At 46.1% G+C, this 15,853-nt stretch overlaps 1 protein-coding gene across 2 annotated transcripts in view; it reads left to right on the top strand.

Moving 5' to 3' along the window:
* Positions 1–15,853, top strand: part of PRPSAP1 (phosphoribosyl pyrophosphate synthetase associated protein 1) — a 188,928-nt gene that overhangs the window by 109,941 nt on the left and 63,134 nt on the right. For both annotated transcript variants that reach the window (XM_085616928.1, XM_085616927.1), the window contains exons 5-6: positions 12,588–12,703; positions 12,890–12,945. In XM_085616928.1, the coding sequence (XP_085473054.1) occupies positions 12,588–12,703; positions 12,890–12,945 (172 nt within the window). The remainder of the gene's footprint in view (positions 1–12,587; positions 12,704–12,889; positions 12,946–15,853) is intronic.

Below are 15,853 nucleotides of genomic sequence, written 5' to 3' on the forward strand. Positions count from 1 at the left end.
GTGTTCAAGGCCCGCCGTAGGCTCTGCTCGTTTTGTAGGTCGAGCCTAGAGCAGCTCATGCGCAGCTTGCTTCACTTTTAGTAAGGGGGTTTTCAAAGTGCTACCAAAGCGCTGGCCTCAAGCTTGCGTGCATGTGCGTGTGAACATGCGCAGCCGCCATCTGTCTTTTCTCCGTCACGGGTAATTAAGTGAATCGTGATCACTTTAACTTTAGGCGCCCGCGCGGCCTATGCTTTTCGCGCGCACTTGTTTTTTTAAATGCAAGGTCGTGAACAAATACTCAGTCTAATGATTTCTTTGCTTTACGTAAAACACTCTCATTCCGGTTTTGTATATAGTATTCTGTGGCCGCAGAGTGCCATAAGAGCATTATATGTCTTCAACCCAGTCTGTTAAAGATGTGAACAATCGATGTGTACTTTTGACCAAAACTGTTAAAAAGCTTCAAACATAGCGTACTTTTAGGCACATATGACATTGCAGATTGCCGTTTCTAGTTGGGTGAGTGTGAGTTTGTTTGCCGTGTACCTCTGTCTAGGCATTTATTTGAGGGCTGATGGCACATGTGACAGCACAGTTATTGAAGTCCTCAGGTGGTAGGGTTTTAAGGGTGTCCTACTCAAGATTTTGAACTGTTACGGAACTGAATTCAAGCAGTGGTAATATGAATATGCCAGATGTTTAAGAAAATGAACAGTTGTACAGTCTTTTCTGTCTGCCTCACTGCTACTTTCCTCCATGGTCATTGTAGATTAAACCTGGTTGTCTTCTAGCTAGTTTTAAGGATGAGAATAGGTATTTTCACACATCAGATCAGCCACTAATCTCGACTAGGAAAGCAAGCGGTATAAGCTGTTAGAAAGCAGTGGCGTTGTTGATGATAGTTAGTGACATATTGTATTTGAATAAATGAATTAGTTAAACATTAGTTCACTATTACAGGAAGTCCCAGTTCTGGAAATCTATTAAATTCAAATAACGGTTACCTGCATACGTCACAAATTGAGAAATTATAGTTACTGGTAACTTGCTTTCTGTCTACAAAGGTGTACAGGGATGAGTGAGTATCACTCAGGCCAAAGTGTACTTCATTTGACAAGAGTTTGCTTGGTGTAATCGACACCACACGTTTTGTATAACAAAACTAAAGGTATCATTTTGAAAATGGAAACCACGCTTAATTAGAGTTTTCTTTAAAAAAAATTGAGTGTTAGCTGGATTTAGTCATGCATTTTCAGGTTGACAATTAATCTGGACGCTCTGCTTTGGACATCCCCGAGTTTCATGAATGTTTAAAACACTGTAAGCTTGGTTCAGTATTTTAATGTCGAATTCCATGTCTGTAACTGTTAGGCTGAAAAATATGAAACTATTTGTTTCACCCTCCACCCCTAACACCTATTCTCCCAGTTTCATCACCCACTATGTGCACTGTTACAGAATTCACGCTGTAATAAAACCCATTAGATTGCAATGTTTGTTGCCTAAGCCTTCCACTATTTTCCGAAGAAAATTGAATTATTTGCAGTTTTCCTCGGGTATAAATGAATCAACACGGACTGAGACACATTAATCTACATCCGTTTATTACACTTTAAATACCAAAACATGTACAGTATCACTTTTACAGCCCATTGTACTGTACCTCTACATTGTAGATGATTTAAGAGCGAAGGCTTTAATTAGAATGCAGGAAGATATTGCATGAATGCTGTTTTACTCTCACTATCTGTATATGAAATAGGGTACAAAATTAGTACACCATCTATAGCAAAGGGTTCTGGTGACATTAACCATGTAGTCAATAGGCGAGTGGATTCCAAGTATCACCAGAACCCCAAGTCAGCAATATTGGGCCATATTACATGTTGCCTGGTATGTGTTTTCTATTATTTAATTTTGTGGTATTGAGCTTGAAAGCTGTTGGTATTGAACATATCTTTAGCAAAAGTGCCTTGCTTGCAGCTCCAGTGTCATCAGTGAAATAGAGAAGTCTTTTGTAATGACTAATGTTTTTAGGTCGAGCCTAGAGCAGCACATGCGTTGCTGGCTCGACGTTTAGTAAGGGGGTTTTCAAAGTGCTACCAGAGGCTTTTGCTGGCCTCAAGCTGGCGGTAACGCGCGTTCATGCGCGCAGCCACCATCTGTCTTTTCTCCGTCATGGATAATTAAGTGCATCGCAATCCCTTTCACTTTCGGCAATTAAGTGCATCGCGATGCACTTTCACTTTCGACGCCCGCGCGGCCAATGCTTTCGCGCACGCTTGTTTTTTTTTTACTTTCAGCGCTAGGCGAGCACGCTTGTGTTTTTTTTTTTTTTTTTTGCAAGAGCGTTGTTATTCACAGTAGATACCAGGGCAGCTTACACTCCCATCTCGGCAAATGTTTTACCAGCCAAGGGACCGTCCCAAAAACTAGAAATTCAGCAAAGAACAGCCTGTCTGCATGCCCTTCAGCTGGTTAATTGACAAAGCGTGCCCATTTGTTTACAGCCGTTCCACTGTGTATATACAACAGTCTTGTTACTTGAGTAGACAGTACTTTGCCTACTCAACCGCTCAGGTACTCATGCAACGCTGTGTTTCGGCTGCAAGCCCAGGCTTCATTGTATGTGGCCTTCCGCCGGGAGCCGAAGGCGGAGCTTACGTCACATGGGCCTGTTCACAGCTCTTCAGATTCACTTTGAAGTTCCCCTTTCTTTGATATACTGGTTTACGCAGAGCTGTGCTTTACCAGCCGGGTGCCGTCTCGAGCGAGCACTAGTTTGCCTCAATGTGCTTCGATCACACCCTTTGCTGAGCTGACAGTAATTGCATTGTTTGCAGTCGGTGTTTAGTCAGTCTCTCACAGTTTACTTTTTGCTTGTCTTTGATAACAGCCAATCACAGCGTTTTTCCATAATTGCATGTTCACCACCCCTCGTTGGGGTTTCTTTGCTCTGTGAATTGCTCATAATGCTTTGATTGGCTTACTTAGCTTGTGTGTTGTTCTCACTCTTCCTAGTTTACTTCACACCATACCTTAAGTGTAGTTTGCTTGGAGACTGGCTCCTCCTCTGTGGCTTGGTGTGCTCCACGTAGCCTAGTTCATACCGAGTTTAATTTGTTATTTGCTCCCAGCCCTTGGCTGATTTACGATTTGTCATATTACCTCAGTGAGTTAGTAAAAGCGCAATCATGTCATATACTGAAAAATCAGTAGAACACTCTAGTTTACTGTGTGTGACACACCGATCCAGGCTGCACTCTTCTCACTGCAGTTCCAATACTTCATTTAAAGACATGAGACCTTGTTACTGGCTCACAGCTGTAATATAGCATATCACCGAAGTTATTACTGGATTACTTTTAATGCACCGCGCCAACAAGGTGTACCTTCCGGCATTTGCTTTGCGCATTACAAGTGTATAAACTAAACCAAGCCATCATTCTGAAAGCTTGGAGGGGCATCATATCCCTAAGCGAAACGTTTGTTGGTATCACCAAAATAACAAGCATGGCATAGGTCTCTCCTTTGGGACCTTATAAGTGTTTGGTTATCCAGCACAATATCCTTGGTGCAACAACATCTAGTGTTGCATGGCTAAACACTTATAAGGTCCCAAAGGCGAGACCTATTGGCTATGCCAATGCTTGTCTTGTGTAATTGTACTGTGTTTTGCTTTTTTGTAACTGTACTGTGCCTGGTTTTGTTGCTTAGTGTTTTTTTTAGCGTTTTTTCCCCCACTGTACCCCTCTTGCCTTCTGTTTCCCTCCGCCGTTCTACTCCCTCCCGCTTTCCCGCCGCTGCGTTCCCTGCGGCCCTGCCCCCCTCGCCGCCCATTCGCCTCCCCGCTGCTCCTCCCTCCCACCTCCCCTTTGATGGTGGCCGCGCGCAGCGGGCATGCTGATGGCAAGCCCGTCTGCGCCTGGTCCGCATCCAGTGCCAGAACCCCTGGCCCCCGCGAACGCCCCCCGCGAACTCCACAACGCCCGAATCCGCTACGATGCCAGCACCCTCCACGCACTCAACTCCGGACGAGATCACACCTGCTACCGGGCCACCCCAAAGCGCACCCAAGGACCCTTCTCCTGCCGGAACTGCAGCTTCACCAGCATCCGCCCCGTCAAACCACCACCCAAGAAAGAACCAAACTACCTCAGATGCATCCTTCTCAACACCCGCTCCGCCCGCAAACACGTCGTTGAACACTGGGACCTACTCGACTCTACCTCCCCAGACGTCGCCTTCCTGACGGAGACCTGGCTGAACCCCGCCTCAACACCCGACATCGCCATAGCCGTCCCGGAAGGCTACATGATCACCCGCAGGGATCGTACTAACTGAGTAGAAGGCGGTATCGCCATCGTCCACAGGAACTCTGAGTCTCGACCAACAACGACGACACCCTCAGCACCGCCGAGCACCTGCACTTCCAGATCCACACCGACCCCAACACCACCCTCAGAGGAACCCTCCTCTACAGACCCCCCCCGGACCCTGACCACAGTTCAGTGACTCCATCGCCGACTTCGTCAGCAAACACGCCCTCGCCTCCACGGACTACATCCTCCTCGGGGACCTGAACTTCCACCTCGAGAACAACAACGACACCAACTCACTCACCCTGATCAACAACTTCGGACTCAGACAACTCGTCACAACACCCACCCACGCTGCCGGCCACGCGCTCGACCCCATCTTCTCCGCAAGCCCCTACGTCTCAAACCACACCACCGAACTCCACTGGACCGACCATCGCTGCATCCACTTCACCTTCAGGAAACCCACCACGCACCACCGCACCACCGCACCCAACAGATGCCTCACCGCTGCAGGAGCAAAGTCACCGATGACCAGCTAACCACCGCCCTCGCCCAGAGCCCTCCCGCCGACCCCGACACCGCCGCTCGAAACCTCAAACAGTGGATCTACGACTGCGCCAACTCCCTTGCCCCACTCAAGACACCCTCTAACAGTCCCACCAGCAAGAAAGCCAGTTGGTTCACCGAAGACCTCCAAACAAACATGCCGAAAACTGTAGAAGAACTGGATAAGCATGTTAGTTGAGCATTTTGTGCATTTTGTACTGTTTTTAAAAATCCCGTTAGATATTTTATTTTTTACTTTATTTTTCTTTTCCCTGTTTTTAATGTGCTGCCCGCAGACTCGCACTCACCTCAGCTTACTCGCACAGTAAAATTGCCAATTCACCGCGTTTTGCGGGTCCTTCTGCCCCGACTCGAGCTTGGCGGCCATCTTAGGTGAGGGGAATCTCGTCCGGTGCCTGTAGTGTGTTTGCAGCGGTCTAGGGTCACAAGGACACGAGACCACTACAAAAGGAAGCCACACCAACGCGCAGCGGATACGCGCAGCGGGACGCCGGATTTCAGCCGGAGTTCACGCCAGAGTTTAGCCCGTCTGCGCCCGTACGGGTCCAGGGGCCACTCATTTTACATCAAACATGGCAGTTTGCCATGCACTCGCAGGAATTTGTTCATATACAGGTGAGGCCTTAAAAAACTTGCGACCCTCTCCTCTTGCCAACTGTATTCCCTGCGTTTTACCGATTCATAATTTTAAATGTCCTGGTTGTAACTTTTACACATGTAAAATGACTAGATGTAAAGCGTCGACTCGCACTCGAACTCGTGGGAGCCGACGAGCTGCTAAAATTCCACTCACTCGTCCTCCACTCCAATTTTGGAATATCAATTGTAGGTCTCTCTCGAAACATAAATATCATATTCATAACTTTATTATTGATGAGAGGCCGGATGCAATATTTCTTACGGAAACGTGGCTTCAGGACAGTTCTGGCCCAGATGTAGCCATTGCTGTCCCTGACAACTATGTCATAGTAAGGCAAGACAGAGTCTCCGGAATAGGAGGGGGCATCGCTATAATTTGTAAATCTAGCTACGTGTGTAAGCTTGAAGTCTTTCTCCTACCTGGTTGCGAAGCTGCCTTATTTAAACTGGCAATTAACCCTCAATTTACTTTTTCGGGTCTTTTGATTTATCGTCCCCACGGTAACGCGAGTACATGGACGTCGTCCTTCGCCGATTTTATAGCTCCCTTGCTTCTTAAAGCGGCAAATTTCACCATTTTAGGTGACCTTAATTTACACCTTGAAGACCCTCGTTGTACTCTTAGTAAGCACTTTTTAGATGATCTCGAAGTTCTGAATCTATCATTACGGAACTCTGAGCCCACTCATTCTGCCGGTCACCTGCTGGACCCTGTTCGCTCTAATTTACACTTTGATTGTTCTCAAAGTGCTCGTCCGTTGGAGTGGTCTGACCACTTCGCAGTCCATTTTTCTCTGTCCCTTTCTAAGAGCTCAGTCAAGGGTAGCTGTGGTAAGGATGAACTTATTCATCAGTGGGGAAAACTTGATATTGTAGAGTTCAATCAGTATCTCGCCAATACCTGTCCCGATACCAATGCTTCTGTTTCTGAGCTTAATATGGCAGTATCTCACTGGTTTACTAATGCTATAACTACTTTACTGCCTTTAACACCTAAGCGCTCTGGATTACACCATCCCCCAGCACCTTGGTTCTCGGATGACTTGAAGATCTTAAGAGCCAAGTGCAAGGCACTTGAAAGGAAATGGAGGCATTCCTACTCTGCTTCTTGTAAGGCTGAATACAAAGAAGCCCTGAAGGGATATCATACCCAATGTAAAAAAGCCAGGGCTGCTTACACTGTGAGTACAGTGACGCAGGCACAGAATTGCCCACGTACTCTTTTTTTCTGTTGTAAAAAAGCTAACAGGAGCAGACACTGTCCCGACCCCTCCAGCTTTGGAGGAAGTTCAATGTAAAGCCATTGCCGAGTACTTTATTGCTAAGGTTGAACGCATATATGACTGAGTTTTCCCCTGACAGCAATTGATTCTCATCTGGCGCAATCGGCTGTTCCTGAATTACCTTCCCCTTTGGCGAAGGTTACCAAATGGCAACTGTTTGATGATATCTCCTTCCTCTCTTGCTTGAACAGTGTCAGATCCGGATCTTCCCCTTGATCTAATACCAGTAAGAGTTCTAAAGTTACTGGATCTTGAACCCCGGCGGGTTCTCATGAGACTTCTTAATGCTTCCCTGACTGAGTCTCATGTGTTACCAGAATGGAAGCACGCAATGGTTGTCCCCCTCCTAAAGAAGACATGTGCGGACACTTCCAACTTGTCCAATTTTAGACCCATATCCTTGTTGCCTTTTTTTTCAAAGGTGCTGGAAAGACATGTTAACTCTCAGTTAAACCAACTAGTGGAAAGTTCGGAATTTTTGCATCCTTCCCAATCCGGCTTCCGAGCACACTATTCCACTGAGACTGCTCTCCTTGGGGTTACGGAGAGGTTGCGGCACGGTATTGATCGAGGGGAAACCTCTGCACTCATCCTATTGGATTTGAGTGCGGCCTTCAATACCGTGCCCCATTCCATCCTTTTAAACTCTCTCCGGTCCCTAGGAGTAGATGGCCCTGCACTTGCCTGGATTGCCTCATTTTTGAGTGAGCGCACTTTTCAGGTCTTTTCGGCGAAAGCCTCCTCGGCCATCTGTTCGTCGGCACATGGCGTTCCCCAGGGGTCCATACTCAGCCCTCTACTATTCAACATCTATGTTAGACCCCTGGCTACCATCGTAGAGGACGCTGGGTTGACAATCTTTTCATATGCCGATGACACCCAGATTGCCTTTTCTCTTTCCAGCAGTGAAGGCAACTGTGAATCTGTCTTGAAGAACGGATCATCGCGTGTCGCCGAGTGGATGCAAATGCATCTACTTAAGTTGAATGGCGACAAGACTGAGGTCGTCATTTTGGGAAAGAACAAAGAGTTATGGGGCCCTCATCACTGGCCAAGTGATATGGGACCCCTTCCACAACCGGTCTCTGTAGTTCGTAACCTTGGTTTTCTTATAGATGATCCATGAGACAGCAAGCTACCAAGGTTGCCTCTATTTGTTTTGCCATCTTAAGATGGCTTCAGAAAATTTTGTGGATGCTTCCCCACTCTACTCAGAGAACCGTAGTACAGGCGTTAGTTATATCTCGCCTTGATTACGGTAATGTTCTCTATCTTGGCGCCGACACCTTTACCTTGAATAAACTTCAGGTGGTGCAAAACTCGGCGGCACGACTTCTCTGTAATCTACCACGGAGATCTTCCGCTGCACAGGCTCTTCGCGATTTGCATTGGTTGAGAATCCCAAGCCGCATAAAATTTAAGGCCCTTTGTTATCTTTTTAAGATTAAACAAGGCGTGGCCCCAAAATATTTAAAGAGTCTTGTCCAAACCTACAAACCCAACCGTTTGTTGCGATCCTCGGCAAAAGGCGATTTTGTTGTCCCAAGATTTAAACTTGTAAAAATGGGCGGTCGGTCCTTCTCCCATTTGGGCCCCAAATTTTGGAACACATTGCCTATTGCCCTTAAGCTGGAAGCCAACTTGTTTGGTTTCCGGAAAAAACTTAAGACTCTGCTTTTTTCATAGCCTTATTTGCTGCTTTAGTTGGTTTTTGACATTGTATTGTGTTTTCTTTTCTTCTTGAGTCTATCCCTGGCGCCGGGAAACCCACTGCGGGTAGCTGTTGCGCATTATAAGTTCTAAGAAATAAGCGAACAAACACCGGACAGCTACACAGCCCACAAGAACGCCACCCGTAGACACCATCACCTCATCAGATCCGCCAAAAGGGCCTCATTCAAAGACCGCCTAGACAACAACGCACATAACAGCAGAGAGCTCTTTAACATCGTGAAGGAACTCTCCAACACCAACGACATCCCACCATCGCAAGACCTGTGCGACTCGCGGGCCACCTTCTTCCACCGCAAGATCGCCGACATCCACGACAGCTTCAACGGCACGAACGCCCCGACAACCACTGAGATCTCCGCCCCCTCGACCACTACCCGCACCAACCGCCTGCTCTCCTGGACCAACATCAATGACGATGACACCTACAAGATTATGAACACCATCCACTCCGGATCACCGTCAGACCCATGCCCACACTACATCTTCAACAAAGCCAGCACAGCCATCGCACCCCATCTCTGGAAAGTAATCAACATCTCCTTCAAGACAGCAACCTTCCCGGTAAGCTGGAAGCACGCCGAGATCAACGCCTTACTCAAAAAACCCAAGGCCGACCCTAAGAACCTCAAGAACTTCTGGCCCATCTCCCTGCTCCCGTTCCGGTGAAGGTCATCAAGAAAACCGTCAACAAACAACTGACCCGCTACCTCGACGAGAACAGCATCCTGGACCCATCCCAGTCCGGGTTCCGCAGCAACCACAGCACCGAAACCGCCTTCATCCCCGCCACCAATGACATCAGGACCCTGCTGGACAACAGAGAAACAGCGGCCCTCATCCTCCTGGACCTGTCATCCGCCTTCGACACGGTCTGCCACCGCACTCTACGAACACGCCTCCACGACTCCGGGATCCAAGAGAAGGCCCTGAACTGGACCACCTCATTCCTCTCGGGCACAACACAGAGTGTCCTCCTCCCCCCCCCCCCCACCCTCCCTTCCGCTCCTATGCCAACGAGATCATCTGCGGCGTACCCCAGGGCTCATCCCTCAGCCCAACGCTGTTCAACATCTACATGGCACTTCTAGCCTACGTCGCCCAACAGCATGACCTCAACATCATCTACGCTGATGACACCCAGCTGATCCTCTCCCTCACCAAAGACCCCACACCGCCAAAACCAACCTCCACGAAGAAATGAAGGCCGTCGCTGAATGGATGAGGAATAGCCGACTGAAGCTGAACTTGGACAAGACTGAGGTCCTCATCCTCGGTTCCAGCCCCTCTGCCTGGGACGACTCCTGGTGGCCGACTGCACTAGGAACAGCTCCAACACCCACCGACCACGCACGCAACCCAGGGGTCATCCTCCATTCCACCCTCTCCATGACTAAACAGATTAACGCCATCTCCTCCTCCTGCTTCAACACCCTCCGCATGCTCCGCCGGATCTACAAGTGGATCCCCACCGAAACGAGAAGAACGGTCACCCAGGCCCTCGTCAGCAGCAGGTTGGACTACGGAAACGCACTCTACGCAGGAGCGTCGGCCACACACCTGAGACAGCTGCAACGTATCCAGAACGCCTCCGCACGTCTGATCCTCGACATCCCCCGCCGCAGCCACATCACACCCCACCTGAGAGACCTACACTGGCTCCCCGTCAACAAGAGGATAACTTTCACGCTTCTCACCCACGCACACAAAGCACTCGGACCAGCGTACCCCAACAGACGACTCAGCTTCTACTCCCCCACCCGCCAGCTCCGCTCCACTGGCCACGCCCTCGCCGCAGTCCCCGCATCCAAAGAGCTGACCTCCGGCAGTAGATCCTTCTCCCACCTCGCCGCCAAGACCTGGAACACCCTCCCCACCCACCTACGGCAGACCCAAGACCTACTGACCTTCAGACGACTACTGAAGACCTGGCTATTCGAGCAGTAGCAGCACCCCCCACCCCCAGCGCCTTGAGACCCTCATGGGTAAGTAGTGCGCTTTACAAATGATTTGATGTGGTTGGCAGAGGTTTGTGCGCTGCTGGTGAACATCATCAAAAACATGTATGGCCTCCAATGGTTGCAGATTGAGTCCACTGCTGTAAAAAAACAGGGCAGACCTGATAAAGTAAATGGCACAGCTCCCCTTCCAATGTGGAGACTTTACTCTAGTAGCAGGATGCTGAAGGGATCATTAGATAGATGTAGTTTGCTCCTGCCCAGGAAACATCCTTTCATTTTCCCGTGAAATCAGTTTGTATTCGCAAGTGTCCTGTCTGCCTTTGCACCCTCATAAATTTCAACCCTTGCTAAGGAAGCTGCATATTGTAGAATCTTCGTCTTTGCAGCTTTCCTTGCATCACCTGATTGACAAACACATAAAACCCCTTTAAGGCCTACACAGTTGCAAATCAATCGTTCGAGTTTTCTGGTACTCTGGCCTTCATCAGATGCATCAGATTGGGCTCTGTCCTTGAGGTCAGAGCAGTCACAGGAGCAACTGTGAACCCATCGTTGGCCAAAATGATCTTTTAGTACCCAATGAAATCTAAAAGAAATTCCTCTGAGTCTGGGTTGTTGAACCCTCCCTGTCCAGCAGAACTTGACCTGCAAAGGAATGACCTTCCAACTCCTCATGTAAAGTTCAAGCGATCTCATAGAAAACTGATTGATATTGCATTTGGTGACCTTGAGTGTCCGCTTAGGTTTGTGAAGTGCTCCCTTCAGTCTTTCAGAGGTGTCCCAAGTTCCCCTGTCAGCTGTCATTGAAGAATGCCATGTTGTCTAGCTAGGTAATGCAGAATATTATCAAGCCTTGTGTTAGTGCCATCTTTTCTTTCACTGCAGGGGTCTAAGCTACCCACCCAATCAACAAGCTTATTAGTGCGGGAGAAGGGTAGGCATCTTTCTTAGTCATTATTTTGGGGCCTGATAGGTATGAAAAATGCAAGCCATTCAGCCCTTTTACTAACTAGTAATTCAGAGCTGTATCATCGACTATGGGAGCACATATATCAGCTCAGGACTAACATCTTTGCAACCTTTGGTTTTATTCAATCCTGTACTTCCCCAGCCATCCTGTATGCTTTGATATTGACCGACCGAAAGGATTGGGTCAATGTCTTGTGTGCGAGCCGGTGGGCAAAACGTCTTTACTTTTTTCTGCACTCTACTGTGCAGGAATCCCATTGGAGGTGATATTAACCATCTTTCTGTGAAATGGGTAGCAGGCCAGTTCTTGCCCTCTAAGTGGTAAGTCACCACATGTATTGCTGCTAAGTCTTTCCTTCGTATGATACATTGCAATTGTAAGGTAGACATGAAAAGTTTGATACTTCATTTCATAGGTCACAGTCTTGGGATCCTGACTTGAGAAAGATTATCATGAGCGCTCTTGTTAGTACTAACAATGCCAATAGTGCTCCTCAGTGAGACCGGCCCAGAGTACCTTATAGTAGATATTTGTATTTTTTTTGGGTGGGGACAGTGGGTGCGGGGCACCCAAAAGACCAACTGTGTTAGTCCCCCGCCTCCTAAAGGAAACTAAGTGCTTACAGTAGTCCATACTAGTCCTGGTCTGCTTGCTGACTTGGCACATAGCATGCAGGACTGCCAAACAAAACTGTTTCTAGTCCCATTTCATGTACCGTGGCTGATCTGTTGGTGTCACGAGTTTTTCGTGGTCTATTTTTCGCCTCCAATAAACAGTTTTGTTTGTTTTTAAACAAGTTAACAGGAATAGAAGTCCTCTTCCAGGTTAACTTTAGTATAGAAGAGTGATGGGGATTAGCAGCAATTAGGCCCGGCAATGGAGGGATCATATTATGTTCATGCCTTTCCCCTGTGTGTTGCAGGTTTTATCTGCAGTACGCTGATATCTGTCTTGATTTCTGTAGGATTCATTAGTGCACAGAACAGTGCCTCCTCTGTAGGTTATGTGTACTGGAGGCTACATAGTGGAAACTATTGGTATGAATTGAGGTAAAGAAGGGGTTGTGTTGATGAGGTACACCTAGATAGAGCTTTGTCTGGTGACCGACTGAATTTTCATTTTCTGGTTCCAGGATTGACGCACCTTATTACCATGGACCTGCACCAGAAGGAAATCCAGGGCTTCTTCAGCTTCCCTGTGGACAACCTGAGGGCCTCACCATTGATGCTGCAGTATATTCAAGAAGAGGTAAGGATCAGATTGCTGGGGGAGGGTCTACAGAGATCATGTTAAGGGGAAGAGGCAGGCAAGGGAACTGTTCTTCTCTCCTTGTAATTTACTACATTTGAGACTTCATGTGTAGCAGAAACCATGCTCTTTATTGAGACTGTTTATTTCTGGCCTCATTTTATCCACTGCTTTGTCCATTTACAGATTCCTGATTACAGAAATGCTGTCATTGTTGCAAAGTCTCCAGATGCTGCTAAGAGGTAATATACATCTGTGGTATGTATGTATTTGTGTGTGTGTCTGTCTTGATCTCGCCCTACCTGTTTTTCTGAGGACTCTGACTTTAACTTGCCTGTTTGATTTATCTGACTATTGCTTCTCTTCCTTCTTGCCTAAGAGGGTAGGACTTGGTTCTGGGTGGTCATCCTCTCTTAGCCAGTACTTAATGAGAGGACACGTTCTTTGGGGCCCTTTCTGTTTAAGGATCTACCAACTCTTGGTAGATCATGGCATGAACACAGAATAGACTTGATTTTGTGGAAGGATTTATGCCTTAAAAATAATTTACTAAAACACCACATCAATGTTGATACAAATTTTCAAAAGAAAAGTGAAAGCCATTAGTGGACAACATTGAGGCTTGCATTTCTAGTGGAATTGTCCTCCGCACAGAATCCTCATTTTGTGAAATGCACCAGGCGCAGAGAGAATATTGAATGCTTTTAGCCACCAGGGCACCAGAATGGTTTCACCTTGACTCGGCCATTATGGTTATGATGCTTACTTGTGGCAGAAATAAACTTCACTTGATCTGTATGCCTATATGTATCCTTAACCTATAGCTTCATTCTTATTAGCATTTTGGCCTTCTGTTTTGTGACTTTTTTTTCATGAGCCTTTTGTTAAATTTTGCAATATTACTTCCCAACAAATTTGGGTTTTATAAGTGTAAAAGTAAGATGTCTGTTACTGCACTGCACACAAACAAAGAGGCAGTGTTGAACAACTTGTAAAGATATCTACCACCCTCAGCAGGTTGGACAAAGTGTGCTGTTGCTGTTGCCATTTTGATACATTGACAATGTTGGATTTCACACTACCAGCTTTGGATAACAAAGCACATAGACGTAGACTACCTAGAAGCTGAGGCTATAAGTTTTACAAATTTTTAGTTGACTCTAAAAATCAACTCCCTTTCTGTGTGAGAATAGGAAATGTTTTATTCTTTCAAATTGTGTATTCAATGATAGATTTGCTTGGCTTTAATTCTGCCATCTAGTGGTTGGACTCTGTCACCTTCTTTCTCAACAATTGTGAGCACCAAAAGTGTGTTGAGCAGACTTGCTTAGCGTTGCCATTTCTCTTTTACTTACTGTGTGCAAGTCTTTTCACTGGAAACACAGCGATTTTTGCTGTTTTCTCCTTTGTCCATTCTCTGAACCGCACAGCTGGTTATAGTTGACATTAATGTATGAAGAGTTTGGTATTCTTTTAAGGGGTCTATACAAACCTTCTTATTCTACCTAGGCTGGCAGCTCATCAGTACCAGAGAGTCGATCGATTTCTTATGCAGCGCTGGATTATGCTAGGTCCCTGGAGCCTTCTGCTCTTGGGAGTTTCAGCAGTTGAATAAATTCCAATTTTTAAGATGGACGTTGAAGGAGAGAGATGTTTTGTTCAAGTGTGGAGGACCTCATCCTCCTTGCCTTCTGAAGGCTGAAAAATCTCCTTCTGGTTTTGTCTTAAATATTAACGATAAAGGACCCTGTTGCTGCGGCAATAGGTCTCCATAGGATACCCTACATTTTGTGTTCCTTTGTAAATACTTTACGCGACTGTTTCTTGAAGAGCTTTTAAAAGATATGAGATTTAATCATGCCCGTGTAGCTTTACTGCATTTACAGCTTATGCCGAATATGTACACTATTCAGTGTTAAAAAAATGTAAGAGCAGCTCTAAAGTCAAGAAATTCTAGATGTGACTGAAAAGCATAAGGGGATCTGTGCTCTTGCTCAGTCTTCGGGATATGTTTTTATAAATTAATTTTACGCTATTTTAAATTATTGCTCCCTTATGGTTTGGCTTTTTGTATACTTGTTTAACTTGGCCTGTATTTATATTTGCACTCTTAACAGTTGTGAATGAGGTTTACAAGGCCAAATTATGAATTTTGCACATTTAAGTGATATGCAGCTAACAAATGAATTTGCAGTTGTCTTTTTATCTAATAAAGATTATTATTATTATTATTATTATTATTGTGATAAATCACAGTTTTGATATTTGTAGCAAGGCCTGTTATTGACCTTGGACCCTCAGTCAGTGGCTTACCTCAAGCTTTGTAGATGATGATTAGCCTGGTGTAGTTTGAGATCCTGAGCCAACACTGTTGTCTTGTAACCTTTGTTGTCTTTGGCTCAAGAAAGATGGAAAGGGTTTTCTGGCTGTCCTTTGCAAGAGAGTGCCACAGTAAGTTCATAGTTGCTGTTTTGCATCTTTAAAAGGTTTGAAGAAAAATGTCCTATTACTAGTGCCCCTCTTTAGGATCTTAATGTGGTACAAATGTTCTTGATGGTAACTCCTTTAGAGCCTATGCTTTTTCTTGCCTTGATTACATTTGATTGACGGGTGAGTGAAGACCCAAGTGGAGATTTTTTTTTTATCTACTCCAAAAACAATCAGGAGGGTCGTACTGCCATTTATTTGACAATGGTCTCAGAGTTGTACATGTCGCAAAAGATTAACTTGGCTGTTTTTAAGCCTCCACCGCTTCCTCATTAGTCACAGAAGCATCTCCATGCTTTAGAAACCAAGAGGAAGTTTTGTTTCTTTGTATCGTGAGCAAATGGTTTAGGAAAGATGACCAACATTCATAGGTGTTTTCAGAGGCCTGAAAGAGTAAGAGCAAGCTCCAAAAAGACACTATCTCACATTATGTGCTTCAAGCATCTTTAGAACATTGCTGACAGGGAGGACTTGAGGGGATGAGGGCCATGAGGTAGAGCTGTTGCATGGGACCATTACAGTTCCTTGTTTATGGTTCCTGATCTTGATGCACAGTCTTACTCTGGCCTTTGCTTTTTGACTGTTTTGTACTGCTATGGGAATCTTTCGGAGGAAGACATTTATTAGAGGAGCACATTCCTGCTATTTAGTAATAATTTTTTG

The sequence above is a fragment of the Triturus cristatus genome, chromosome 7 (genome assembly GCF_964204655.1).
Source record: "Triturus cristatus chromosome 7, aTriCri1.1, whole genome shotgun sequence".
NCBI lineage: Eukaryota > Metazoa > Chordata > Amphibia > Caudata > Salamandridae > Triturus > Triturus cristatus.